General features: G+C 45.1%; 1 protein-coding gene across 3 annotated transcripts in view; it reads left to right on the forward strand.

Annotated features, from left to right (window-relative positions):
- Window positions 1-13,070, forward strand: part of adamts10 (ADAM metallopeptidase with thrombospondin type 1 motif, 10) — a 51,975-nt gene extending 38,905 nt beyond the window's left edge. For all 3 annotated transcript variants that reach the window (XM_063500807.1, XM_063500808.1, XM_063500809.1), the window contains 9 exons: window positions 1,220-1,343; window positions 4,013-4,093; window positions 4,183-4,346; window positions 4,438-4,564; window positions 5,653-5,782; window positions 6,044-6,248; window positions 6,940-7,116; window positions 8,190-8,355; window positions 10,202-13,070. In XM_063500807.1, the coding sequence (XP_063356877.1) occupies window positions 1,220-1,343; window positions 4,013-4,093; window positions 4,183-4,346; window positions 4,438-4,564; window positions 5,653-5,782; window positions 6,044-6,248; window positions 6,940-7,116; window positions 8,190-8,355; window positions 10,202-10,311 (1,284 nt within the window). In that variant the 3' untranslated portion in view covers window positions 10,312-13,070. The remainder of the gene's footprint in view (window positions 1-1,219; window positions 1,344-4,012; window positions 4,094-4,182; window positions 4,347-4,437; window positions 4,565-5,652; window positions 5,783-6,043; window positions 6,249-6,939; window positions 7,117-8,189; window positions 8,356-10,201) is intronic.
- The last annotated feature ends 571 nt before the right edge of the window (window positions 13,071-13,641 follow it).

Here is a 13,641-nt window from a genome sequence, read left to right on the forward strand (position 1 = left end):
GATGGATATTTCAGTGTGTTAGGGAACAGATCAGATACCTAACTGAGAAGTTAAAGAAGAAAAAATAAAGCAGAAAGTGTATTGAAAGCAAATAAACCAAAGAGTTTACAGTGTACACCAGTTACTGCAAATTAACTTAAATACAGTAATGATGTGAAACCTTAAACCCGTAAATCTGATTTATTAGTATTATATAATTATTGATCTCTGGCTCTCTTCCACAGCATGTCTTTATCCTGTCTTCCTTCTTTCGCAGCAGATGGCCCCGCCCCTTCCTGAGCCTGGTTCTGCCGGAGGTTTCTTCCTGTTAAAAGGGAGTTTTTCCTTCCCACTGTCACCAAAGTGCTTGCTCGTAGGGGGTCATATGATTGTTGGGTTTTCTCTGTATGTACAATATAAAGCACCTTGAGGCAACTGTTGTTGTGAATTGATGCTGTATAAAAATTGAATTGAATTCATTGAATAAAATTGAATTGAATTCAAAGAAAAACATCAAATTCAAACCTTTGAGGAACTGGTTCCTGGTTTATTGTGACATGGGTGCCAATAACTAATTCACTGAGTCATTGTTTCAGCTCAAAAATAACGGTTTCTGGATCAATGTTTCTATTTGTTGTATTTAGTGAGATTGATCGAATGGACACAGAACTGGTATGTGTTTTATTTTCTGCTGTTTGAGGACAGGGAAACCCGATCTGGGCAACACGTGTTGGGATCTCTAAGATTATAAGCTTTTATAGTTCACCCCTACTCACAAAGCCACCGGACGAATCAGCATTTTGACTCATTTAATTCTGAACTCCAATCCAATCGCTGTTAAAGTAATAATAAACTTAAGCCTAATTATCCTGCTGTACAATAAGCAGCTGCCACAGGAATATATGAGAATAAGAGCAGTTGCTATTCGTTTTCTGCTCTTTTGTTTAGGTTTGCTTCGCTGTAAAACAGTTTGAGTAAAACCACCTGTAACGCTCATCATGAAATTTATTTATGTCGACAGCTATGAGTTTAGCAACCTAAGAGCTTTATGTCTGCACAGGATCAGAAAAACACATCTGGAGTTACCATCTGATATTTCTGTGTTTTGAAAAAGTGGCCTGGAAGACATTAGGAGGTAATCCCTCAGGCCGGCCTCTGACACCTCTCGACTTACTGACTGCGCCCCTTCACCCGTGACCCCGAGTGACCCTGCGGCTCACTAGTTTCTCCCTTCCCGCAGCACGTCGGTTGCGATCGTGTCCTCGGCTCAGACGTACGCGAGGACCGCTGCCGGATCTGCGGTGGCGACGGGAGCAGCTGCACGTCTGTGGAGGGAGTCTTCAACGACTCGCTGCCAGAAGGAGGTAGAGGACTAAAAATAATCACCGGTCAATGTGTAAAATGCTGCTGTGTTGTTCTCAGTGTATGTAGATAAAGATTTAGATCAGGCTTGACTTTATTTGGGGCGGGGACTTACTGCTTTTACTTTCAATATTTGAGCGGGGTCCACTTTTCCAAGATTTGGATTAAGTTAACATGAGGTATTTGCCACGAGAAATTATGCAATGTAATTTATCTGTTGTCCCAGAAATGTGCACATTTGGACGCTCTGGATCTGAGTGCACCTTGGAAAGCTGCCTTGCGGTGTGAGTTAGGATATCCCAGACTTTCAAAATATATAATTTAATTGTCTGTTCTCATGCAAACTCTGCTCACAGCAGCGTGCTGCAAGGGTTATTTATACGATAAAGGTAACTAAACTCTACATCACGGCCACACGCAATCTTTTATTTCAGCACCTGTTGTAGTCGGAGTTTGTCTGATAAATGCTTAGAGATTAATGATGTGTTTACACATAGCAGGTGAGAGTTGATGCACTCCAGACTTTAGGTTGGCCATACAGATTGTAACAGTCACTTATCATTAGCACCTGGGGGAAAAAGGCAATTCCTGTTTTACAAAGTCTATAAATTCCTGGATATTCTTTTAACTTTTTATATGAATGCCATAGGAGTCTATGCATCCCTCCATCAGCGTGGGCTTCAAGTGAGTTTTCAGAAAGATATGCCTGCATGTCATCTGCATACCTTCATAACAAAATGTTGACTCGATGGGCTTAACCTGTAAGGTGTCGCAGCATTAAGACAGAGCACAGGCCAGCTGCCAAATAAACATAGTTGGACGTTGTTTTGGCGTGAAAAAGGAAACCAAACGTCACATCTGCATCGAATACCACCCCAGGGTCATAAGGACACACAGAAAAACTCCTGGAAAACACTTAAGGAACGTGCAGATATAATCGTATGTTGCATACACCATACACTATATACATGTTGGTGCATTTATCCACTGGCCACCCAGGGACACGTGGCAGACAGATTTAGGTCAGGTCCAGCCAGCGTGGCTTGAGGTCCTGCTGCCGACGGATCTATTTCGGGTTACTTTCTCCCCACAACACCAACTCCAGAGTCTCTCACCCAACTGTCAACGCCTCTCACCCCCTCACAGGGTTCCTGAAAGGGGACACACCCTGAGCAGGCAGCTGAACCACAGTGGCCAGGCCAGCCTGTCAACCCCAAGCCGAGGGATCCACTAACCTCAAAATATCTCACTTTATTGTTTCCTTTAAAAAAAAGAAAATCCATTAGTAAGGCTGAAGTGGTGCTCCCCTGCAGCTGGAGCCAGCTTTTGATCTGTTTCTTGCCAAAGGACGATACAGGCAGAGGGGCCACGGTCGACCACCCACTCCAATCTGTGCAATAACAGTGCAGCTACACTATCAAGTCTCGGCAAGCACTGTTAGTGGTAGTTGCACACCATATTTCAAAAAAACACATCTGCAGCAGTCTGCAGATGTGCCCAAACCAGTTAAGGAGGCACTGGTGAGCACAGCCAGTGCTGAAGTTCATCCCAAAGGTGTTTGATGGGGTTTAAACACCTTTGGGGCCACATGGACAAACGTGGCTACAGATTTTTTGGCACTATACATTTTTATCAGTACAACTGAGCTGCCAGCAGATCTAGCTCACTTGGATTTTAAATGTAAACTCACAAACTTGATCACAGTATGTTCTCATCTCCAGCCAAACTCAAACTGCAGGCACAGGACGGCCTATTCTGGTCACCGGCAGATTTATGAGTAGCAGAATCATTCAGTCGTGTCCACAGCAAGATTTTGATTTCACTAAACTTCTAAAGCCTTCAGGCAGTGCTTCTCTTTTCCTCTCTGTTTCGGTGATTTCAGGGCTCCCTGTGGAGTTTTTGACCTCCAGTAGAGCTGCGGAGCATGATGTGGGACCTAAATCTATGACTTCCTGTCAGACTGTTTCACTGTACCGGGCAGATGAGTAGGATTCCTTTGAATGTGTTCGGACTGCTGGTGAAAAAAGGCACTGGCACATTTGTAGACATCTCAAGTCTCTTTATCCGGCCAGTCTACCTGCCTCACTGCCGGTCTGGTTGTGATAGGCAGTGAGAAGCTTCGGGGACCGGGTGCTGCACAGATCATTTGCTCTCTTTACCACACAGCTACTCTTTGTCTGAGCCTAAATACTTCTCACTCTTTTCAAGTAAGCATCTCCTCCTACAGACCCAGAGCTGGGTCACTCTCAGGTCACGGGGTATACTTTATTTCTTCTTTTGTTCATTCCTTCTTCCTCTATGAGCTGAAGTTATTTACAGGGCTGCATCGGCCGGACTGCTGGCCTCACGGCAGAACAGATCTGAGGAAAGCAGTGGGAGAGCGGTTGGAGGTGAGACGAGCATAAAAGGGGACAAGAGACCAAAACAGATGGAAGGAAAAAGGAGAGGAGAAGTTGGCTCTTGGCATAGTTCTTGCTCTCGAGCAAAGAGCTGTGCGGAGCGGCCGAGGACCGCTGCCCAGGAATGCAGCTGGAATCTATAGCCTCTGCTTAGCCCATTGGCGTCCCACGAAGCTAAACACTACTTATGCATCATTCCCATGATCCTTAGAGAATAAAGCTCATTCGCTCAGTTTTCAGCTTTTGACTTTGTGTGGCTTTATGTGTTTCAGGTTATGAAGAGGTGGTCAGAATTCCCAAAGGGTCCGTGTTCATCCACATACAGGAGCTCAACATCTCCCTCAGCTACCTTGGTAAGACGATGCTCTGTTAGATTTTTATGCAAGTAGTTAAGCATAAGTCGTTGCACATCAGCATAATCTTTTATTTCACTGCACCCCAGCACTGAAGAGTAAAGGAGATCAGTACTTCATCAATGGGAAGCTGAACATTGACACGCCACGCAGGTTCAATATCGCCGGCACCACGTTCCACTACAGACGGCCCGCCGATGGACCGGAAAGTCTCGAAGCTCTGGGGCCGACAAATATCACCCTCTTCGTCATGGTAAGAACAAGAGCAGAGACGCCTCTGAGCAGGCCTTCTGAAAAGGAGGCGTTACTAAGTGAGTCAGCTTGAATTTTCCTTTTTCGTATAGGTGCTGGTGAGGGAAGAAAACCCAGGGATACACTATCGTTTCAACCCGCCCCTCAGCAGGGATCCTCTGAATGGCTTCGCCTGGCACTACACCTCGTGGTCTCGCTGCTCAGCTCTCTGCGCTGGAGGTAAACAACACAAACGGGTGTTGTTCCCCGGCTGCACTTGGTTGTAGCTAAAATAATGTGCTGCTAATGTTAGATGAACTTGTTCCAACACCAAGTAAACACCAAGCTGCTGGGATTAACTCGCTTTTGAATGTATGAAATCACAGCTGTTTCCAAATACACTGGCGTTCAAGGACACTTGTTTCACTCATGCAACGTGTTCTTAACCTCAGACCGGCTCCCGTGTTTTCAGTTTTTACGCTAAGCTAAGTAGCTGCTCGGTGCACGGCCGTCTCCTGTTTTTCCAGCAGACTCGAGAGAGTAATCTGAATTTCCTCATCTAACAAATATGAAAGAATTTCACAAAGAATGTTTTGGTCAGGAGCTTTGACCCGATGCACGCTTGTGTTTCTCTCTAAACATGTACACACACACACACACACACAAGCCCGCGGCATAAATCCCAGTAGGCGAGCGCTGACCCGGAGAAGACACTGGAGTTTTCTTGGAGTCCGAGTCGAAGCCAGAGGCGTTGGAGCACTTCACAATCTCCATAAGCTTCAGCAGTATCACACGTAGCCAACTTTTATTTTTCCTCCCCGGCGTTTGTGAGTTAATGACCCATTTCGCTTTACGTGATAAGAACTTGTTTTCCCTCTGAATGAATTGGCGTGGAGGCTGTGAATATAGAAGGAAAACATTCAGACGGCTGCTTTTGTTTGTTGCGCTGTCTTTGTGGAAGCTTCACCTTATAGTCTAAGGAGACGAACATCACCTGGATGACTGAGAACCTACACAGACGTGTTATAAAGTAGACTTCCCTGGCTTTCACAGCTTAAACGAGCATTTAAGATACGACTGTGTGCGACTCCGCTCGCAGCAGGTAGCTGCTCTTCTCGAGCCTGGCTCTGCTGAAGGTTACTTCCTGTTAAAGGGGTTTTTCCTTCCCACTGTCGCCAAGTACCTGCTCAGAGGGGGTCATTTGATCGTTACTTTACAATGTAAAGCGCCTTGAGACGACTGTGATTTGTCACCATATAAATAGAGTTGAGTTAAATGATTATGGTTGATGCCTTAAACGTGTTAATAAGAGACGCTTTTGCCTCTAGGTGTGCAGATCCAGCAGGTGGTGTGTAAGAAGCAGGTGGATCAGTCAGCCGTCTACAACCACTTCTGTGACAAGAAGAGCAAACCCAAAGAGAAGAGACGATCCTGCAACACTGAGCCGTGCTCCCCAACGTGAGTGGAGTCACATGAGATGCAGATTTCTGAAAACGTCTGTCATCACTGTGTACTTTATATCGGTCTAAAACTGCAGCAGGTTTCAGTTTAGATTCCTGTTACTCTTTCTACGATTTGGGGTGTTTTGTGTTTATTAGCTTGGCACGTTTGCACCTATTCTACCTGTGCTTTGCTTTTTTATGCTATCATCTCCCTGTTTTTATTGTTATTACACTGTCCTCGTTTGTGTTACGTCACACGCATCCACACATCTTCTAGCTGGTGGACAGGAGAGTGGTCAGAGTGCAGCCGCAGCTGTAACGGCGGCCTGCAGACTCGGGAGGTCTTATGCAAAAGGAGGATCTCCGTAACGGAGGAGAAGATCCTGGACGACTCAGCCTGCACCCCCCCTCGCCCTTCATTCACTGAGCCCTGCAACAACCACAGCTGCCCCCCTGAATGGCTGGCCCTGGACTGGTCGGAGGTAGGCCGGCCATCTGAGCGTTTCCCGTCATGAGAGCACTCTTGCGGTGTTTTTTAGGCAGCTCGTGTCTGATTTTGAAGCAATGCCTGAGTTTGAGAAATTCCTCTCGGATGAAGCAGTCGTTTCTTTTCCAGTTGAACCCAAGAAACCCAAACGTCTGCCAGCACAAAAAGTAAGAGTACCTTAGCCTTGAAATACACAACAGGGGCACGGAGCTCTGAACATGCAGCGTCACTCACGAATGCATGCTGTTAAAACCGCCACATGGGAATTTGACAACTAGTTTGAGGAAGTTTAAGTCTGTCGGAGAGCCGTGACTCTCTTATGCGACACGTCTTGTTGGTTGTTGTTTAACCACAACAGTATGAAAACTTCTTGTTCACTGCTTTGTTCCTGGAACTAAACTTTGTTCTCACAGTTCTGGATGAATTGAAACTGAATTAAATAGTGTCAGAAATCAGTCCAGGTTCAACTTTTCTCTGACGTCTTATGTAATGTAGCCATGGCAGGAATTATGCCCAGCTGTTTTACAGGAACTCGTAGTTTCTCAGCTTTGTTTCCTGTACAGCTGCTGCCCTCTGCTGAGAGAGTTGCGGTTTTACAAGCTGGCGACCTCCTGCTGCACCTTCGCCTGGCTTCCTCTCTCTACCTTCCTGCCTGATGTTTTCTCTCTTTCCTTTTCTCTCTGCAGTGCACCCCCAGCTGTGGTCCTGGCTACAGGCACCGCGTGGTTTTGTGTAAGAGTGGGGAGAGTGGCGACACGCTGCCAGAGTCCAAGTGTCCAAAACATGGCCGGCCCACCTCCAGGGTCCGCTGTAATCTGCAGCGCTGCCCTCCCCCTCAGTGGGTGACGGGTCCCTGGGGAGAGGTAAACACAGACTCGGCTGTGCAGAGCCATGGAAACATATTCACCCCTTCCCAATTTCTTAGTTTTTTTGCTTATTTGTCACACTTACATGTTTCAGACAGACAAACGAATTTTAATGTTAGACAAAGATAACCCAGGTAAATACAGTTTTTAAATTATGATTTTGTTGTTAGGGGAAAAAATGCGAGAGAGCGTTTGCCCTTAAACCTGGCTGTGCCACTCTTGGCAGCAAGAACTGCAAAATCAGGCGTTTGCGATATCTGACTTTCACATCGCTGTGGAGGAATTTTTGCCCACTCCTCTTTGCAGAATAGTTTTAATTCATCCACGTCGGAGCGTTTCTTTTTTATCGCCTGTTTGAGGACACGCCAGAGCATCTTTGACTGAGTCACTCCAAAACCTTCATTTTGTTGTTTTAGCCATTCTCCCATCGGCGCCGTTTGACCCGGTCTCTTTCTGATTGTTGAATCATGAACTCTGAGCTTAACTGACGCAGGCCTGCGAGGTTCACCACCGCTCCATTTGTGGATAATGGTTCTCACCGTGGTTCACTGCAGTCCCAAAACTTTAGAAATGCCTCTGTTACCCTTTCCTTTAGCCTGCTTCGCCTCGTCACACAGCTTCAGTTTAAGTGATTTTTCAATTCGGCACGTCTGGCAGTAATCGGCGCTGGTTATAGCCGGAGAAATGAAACTCAAATTCCCCAAAAACGTGGTTAATCACAGTTAAGCAACTACCTTTTCACATGAAGCCAGGTTGGTTTAGATAGCTTTTTATTGCCATAATAAATTAAATCATCCTTTAAAAACTGCATTTTATGTGTTTTGTTTATTTTTTTACTAATGTTAAAATTTGTTTGATAATCTGAAACATGTAAGAGTGACAAATATGAAAAAACAGGAAATCAGGAGCGCTTTTCGTGGCACTGGATACACTCGTACAGTAACTGTCTCTCACATACACTAATATTGACAGCGATATCCATCTGACTCATGTCTTTGTTCTCAGTGAAAAGACTGCAGTTGTAAGCGCAGGATTCATTGTGTCTATAAACATGCGTCTTTGTGCTGTAGTGTTCTGCAAAGTGTGGTCTGGGTCAGGAAATGCGCTCGGTGCAGTGTCTGACCCACACGGGACAACCTTCCAACGAGTGTCTGGATCATCAGCGGCCTGTAGCCATGCAGCAGTGCAAGAGTAAATGTGACACCAGTCTGCCCGTCAGCATAGACAACCCTGAAGGTGAGAGCTTCCTGCCTTCTTTGACTGTCCTGCAACGTAATGTTTAATAAACAAATCTTCTTCCTTTAGCGGTCGCCACAGGAAATCATCTGCGTCCACTCACCCTGTCACACTAACCCTCCTTCACTACATCAATAAATCTTTTCCTCCTGGTTCACATCTTTAGTTAAACATCTCCGTTATCCCTCCTCTGCACATCTCAGCCTTTCAACTGTTCAATTAAAGAAACTGGAACAAATTATGTGCTTTAGTAACGAAAAGCCTGAAGACCAAATTTGAAATTGTGACGATCAGCTGTGGGGAACGTGGCAGCGGTGTGAGGACCCAAATGCAGTTAAGAAAATTAAAACATAATATGTTCCAAAAACACAAGCAAACATTTTCACCTCGATTGGAAATACTAGTAAGTATATGGTGACGTGGACGACTACACAAAGGACGAGGGAAGAATGAGGCGCTAAATACAAAAGGTAACGAGGCGAGCAGAAACAGGCGGGGAACACAGTCGAAACAATTAGAAGAGTGAAGCAGAAATACAGCAAAGTCACAGTGGACTACCAAAGTAAAACAGGAAGTACCTAAACAGGGATGACGGACTCGCAGGAACAAACTTGGCACAAAAGAGGAAGAAAACAATAAACTAAACTAAATAATTTTTATGCCAAATACTAAAAATAACCAGAAACTGAAACAGGAAGTAGGGCTTGAGGTGACAAACAGTAATAAACAAACTGCAGCACAACTTTAATTAACAACGAGCATTAAAATATTTTTTTTAATTTGTCTTTGCTCAGTTGCCTTGTGTAGATTTTTTGTGAAAGCACCCGAGTTAAGTTTCGCTTGGTGTGTTTAGCTTCAATCTGTTGTGCTGATCTTGTTCATTTAAGTTAAACTGGTTGACCAGTTAGCAGTGGTACCAGCTGACATGGTGTAATCGGATTCTCGTTTTTTCAGTGTAACAAGAATCAGAATCAAAAGAGATGCTAATCGTGCTAAGGGCGAATGGACCAGCGGTCCCCAGCCCCCGGGCGGTACCGGGCCGCGAGAGTTGAGGCTCGGGTGTGACATTTATGGTTTCCAGGGTTTTTATTGGTTTTTAGTGCTTTTTTTTTTTTTTCGTTTTTATCGTTAGCTCGGTTTCCCTGGGCATTTTCCCGAGTGTTATAAATAAATCTTCTTTTTTTGGTGCCGGTACTGCTTTGATTTTGTTGTATTTATCCGCGACGCCTTAAATCAGAATCAGAAAGGGTTTTATTGTCAAATGTTGAGCAGGTTTACAACATTAGGAAATTGCTGCGGTACTTAGTGCAAAACATACTGTAAGACAACACTTAAATAAAAATAAAAGTGCTAAGCAGATGGATATTAAAGGCTGGTCCGTGAAAATATTGTCAGACATAAACCGGTCCGTGGTGCAAAAAAAGGTTGGGACCGCTGAAATGGACTACAACTTTAGACAGCACCAGCAAATAGAAAAACAACGCAAAAGCACGCAAAGCATGAAGGAAGTTGAATAAAACACAATAGAAATGGGAGATGGAGACAGAATATGAATAAAATGTAAATTTTCAAAAACACAGCAGAAGTGTTTTTTGTGGAGACTTTAACGACGGACCAGCTGCTGAGATGACAGAAAGTGCAAAGACAAAGGATTGAGGATTGTTTAGTGCGAGAGAGAAAAAACTTCTGTTGTGTTTCGCTTCTGCATCGTTTTTCTATCTACCTGCGTTTTCTTAAACTGCAGTGCGATTGAGCTTTCAGGGCCGACGCATTAAGCAGTCGGGCTGAACGGTGAAAACGTACAAAGATGATGCACCAATCAAGCTTTTGTCTGTCTCCTCCTCAGAGTGCAAAGATGTGAACACTGTGGCCTACTGCCCCCTGGTGCTCAGGTTCAAGTTCTGCAGCCGGCCATATTTCAGACAAATGTGCTGCAAGACGTGCCAGGGACACTGACACCACGAGCATCCGGCATCCATCTTTGGGTCCTGCACACTCACACAGTAAGCCTGAAACTCTCCCACTGAGCCTCATAGCAGCACCCCTCACTCTGCCTCCGTCACAGGAGCGTGGGATCTAACTGGGACGCCATCACACGGACGCCCGGTCCTATATCTGGTCGGAGGAGCTGTTATTCTCCAGCCAGGACCCAGATCGGACACCTCTCCGGGCCGAGCTGAGTTCATACATTCCACTGGAGGGAAGGCTGTTGAGACCCGGAGAGGCAGAGAGACTGAGAGATTACCTTTCCCCTCTCTCTCTCTCTGTCTCTCTAAACTTTCCCTTTATTCTAAGATTTTGGTGCTACTGTATTTCTCTTTGGCCACAGGACTGGTTGCAGTACTTTTGAACCCCGCTTGTTTGTTTGAGTGCCCGAAAAGTTTAGCCTTAGCTCTTGAACTTCTATGTTAGGCGGTGATATTTGCTTAGTTAGGAGTTGTTTTTCAGAAATCCACTTTGTAAAGACAATTATTTTCCCGAACATCCCTGCCCACAGAAAAGGAATATGGTTGCAGGTAGATCATCTGCGTCTATGTTATCAGATAGCTTTTACTTGACCACGTCGTTTTTATGTCGTTGCTTTGTTCCGTATCGGCGTATTCATCGAGTCCTCGCTGTTATTCAGCTGAAGTATGAGCAGAGTCCGATTTGCACAAAGAGTTTGAGGACTTTTGTATTTCGTGTTCGTTTTCGTGTGATTTGACTTGATGTCTGTGTGTAGACTATAAATGTCTGCGGTGAACATGCCACGGTCTTGCCATGTCGGTTAGTTTGCTTAAACGTAATCACCTCGGCTGTACGACATCGCTTCTCTCGACGGCGCTCGCTCGTGGGGACGTTTCATCCACGAAGGATCCAAATGAAGGAAAATCCACTCGCCTCATCGGCGCCGTTTGTCTGTTTGCTCGTTTCGATTTTTAAAGTGGAACGTCAGAGCGCGCGGCGTGTCACGGTGAGTCAGCGCTGCCTGCGGGAACATGCACGGCAAGGATGAGATAAGACACCTGAACAGGCTGCCTTTCAGAGAACGTTGTTATCGCAGGGGTGCGCGATTCACAGGCGGCCTTAAGCCTTCGTTCAGACTCCTGTGGGAGCAACGCTGACATCACATTTCTCAGCTCATGTGTAGTCATGTCACCCTCTCAGTAGCTCTCTCTGTTCAGCAGCTGGGAGTGCGCCAGCCACAGGCTTGCATTGTCTTCCCCGTTGCAGTGCAGGATGCATGCATCACCAAGTTTTAATGACCCACTTTTCCAAATGCAGTTTCAGCTGCTTTTATATTACAGATCATGCTGCCTACTGTGGCTCAGCATGATTCATCATATCTGACGGCATAAGCGTGACATGTGATGTGCTCTGAAAGCCCGCTGTGGTTCGACTCTTCGCAGAAGTCCCCGCTGGTCACAGCTGAAAGCAGCGCCACGTAACACTAAATGTCATCACAATGAGAGGAAGCTGCAGCACGTCTTTAATTGTTCTTCCCTTTTTTTGTTTTCTCCTGTGGTGCTCTGGTTTTGAATGGTGCTATCACTTCACTGTTGTTGCCGGTTTAAACACTTAGAATCTGTTTGAGCCTTTTGTATTAAGTACCGACCTGCAGAGGTGGCCTGTGGCGTGCAGCTGCTTGGGGTCCTGCACCTGCCAGGCGCTGTGTTTGGGTTCCTCTGATTTTTCATACGTAACGCTGCTTTACTCGGGCTGCGGTCGAATAGTCAGTCTTTCCTGGGAAGTCACGCGCAAGCGTCTACGTAGCAGCTGTAATAAGAGCTCCGGTGCGTCTTTATTACCTCATTTAGCAGATGTGTCCTTTTTTACACAGCCGGCATAAAACACAGCAGGATCAGGCAGAGCAGGTGACGTGTCCCAGCACGGTAGACCCACCTGCCCAGCATTAGGCAGCCCACTGTCATGAATCCTCCTCCACGTCTTTCCGTGACCTCATCATGCTTCCCATTGATGTCAGAAAAAAGTCAGCAGGGAGCAGGAACGTTTCCTTCTTCTTTTTCCTTTTTTTTCTTCAACTGTTCGACTGCAGCCTTCAGTGAAGTGCCTTCAAACCCCAAAGTGCAGCTCACCACATTTGTGGATCGTTTGAAAAACAAAACATTTTGATATTCAGAAAACTGACTTTTGGAGATCTGTGCACAGCTTCTCAAACATTACCCTGCTAATCATCAGTGCCGAGAAACACTAAGTATATTTATAAGAAGCGCACTCGGGTATAACCAGTAACACTTGAGAGCGTAATTGTTGCAGAGAATCCCGATAAAGGCTCATTTACACCTGGTACCGACTCGCTATCGCGTCAACTGCGCACACGCGATTGTGTCACACGGTGCAAACGTGGGTTAGCGTCACAGATGTAGTTCACGTCTAAATCGCTTTTAATGAAGTGATGCCGTCACCGCTGCCACGCGTGCACGAGCGACAGGGAGAGGAGGAGAGCCGGCAGACGTTGAACGTTTCCCCTGTATCGACGTCACTGATACCAGGTGTAACTGTGGAGCTATGTGGCCAATAATGAGAGTTCAAACTGAGTAGCAAACCCGACTTATCTGATCCAAGAGGAGGGACAGTTTCAGTATTTGTTATTCTGTTTTACACATGCTAATTATAACATGACATGTACTGTATATTGTTTAATACTATAGAAGACGAATCCATTTGTCCCCCATGTAAATCTTTTGTCAAAGGAAATATTAAAAATGATTAAACGTGGTGCAATGTTGATTGTAAGGATTTTTTTATTTTCTTATTATAATTTTAGGTTTCCGTCATCAAATCTGTCATCCATATTTGTACATATTTGCACTACAAACACACAGCTGGACTAAATTATCACCGCGTGTCATCCCGCCCGAGGTTTAGATCATCAGTTCGTCTATTTCTGGATCTGCTCTCTGTCACGGAAAAGTTGACACAAGAACCTCTTCCTTTTGTCTCAATGAGACTTCATTCGTTTACCAATCTTTAAAATAATGAAAATGGTGACGTGAAAGTTTCTCGACATTTTTATGATACATTTTTATTTATTTAAAGCCGAGGAAAATTTAGTTTGCTCAGATTCTTTAATACTAAGAAACGCCACAGCAGCGTTAACTCAGTAGAAGTTCCATCGTGTTCAATTCAGGGTTTAATACAATAATCAAGTCTAAATAAAAAACTCCTCCTATGCAGATCCATAATAATAATAATTTTATCAATAATAACTTTATTGATCCCTGTGGGGAAATTCCTCTCTTTAACCCATTCACTCAGTGAAGCGCGTAATGTGGGAAACCACAT

Source organism: Pelmatolapia mariae, linkage group LG17 (genome assembly GCF_036321145.2).
Source record: "Pelmatolapia mariae isolate MD_Pm_ZW linkage group LG17, Pm_UMD_F_2, whole genome shotgun sequence".
NCBI classification, from domain to species: Eukaryota; Metazoa; Chordata; class Actinopteri; order Cichliformes; family Cichlidae; genus Pelmatolapia; species Pelmatolapia mariae.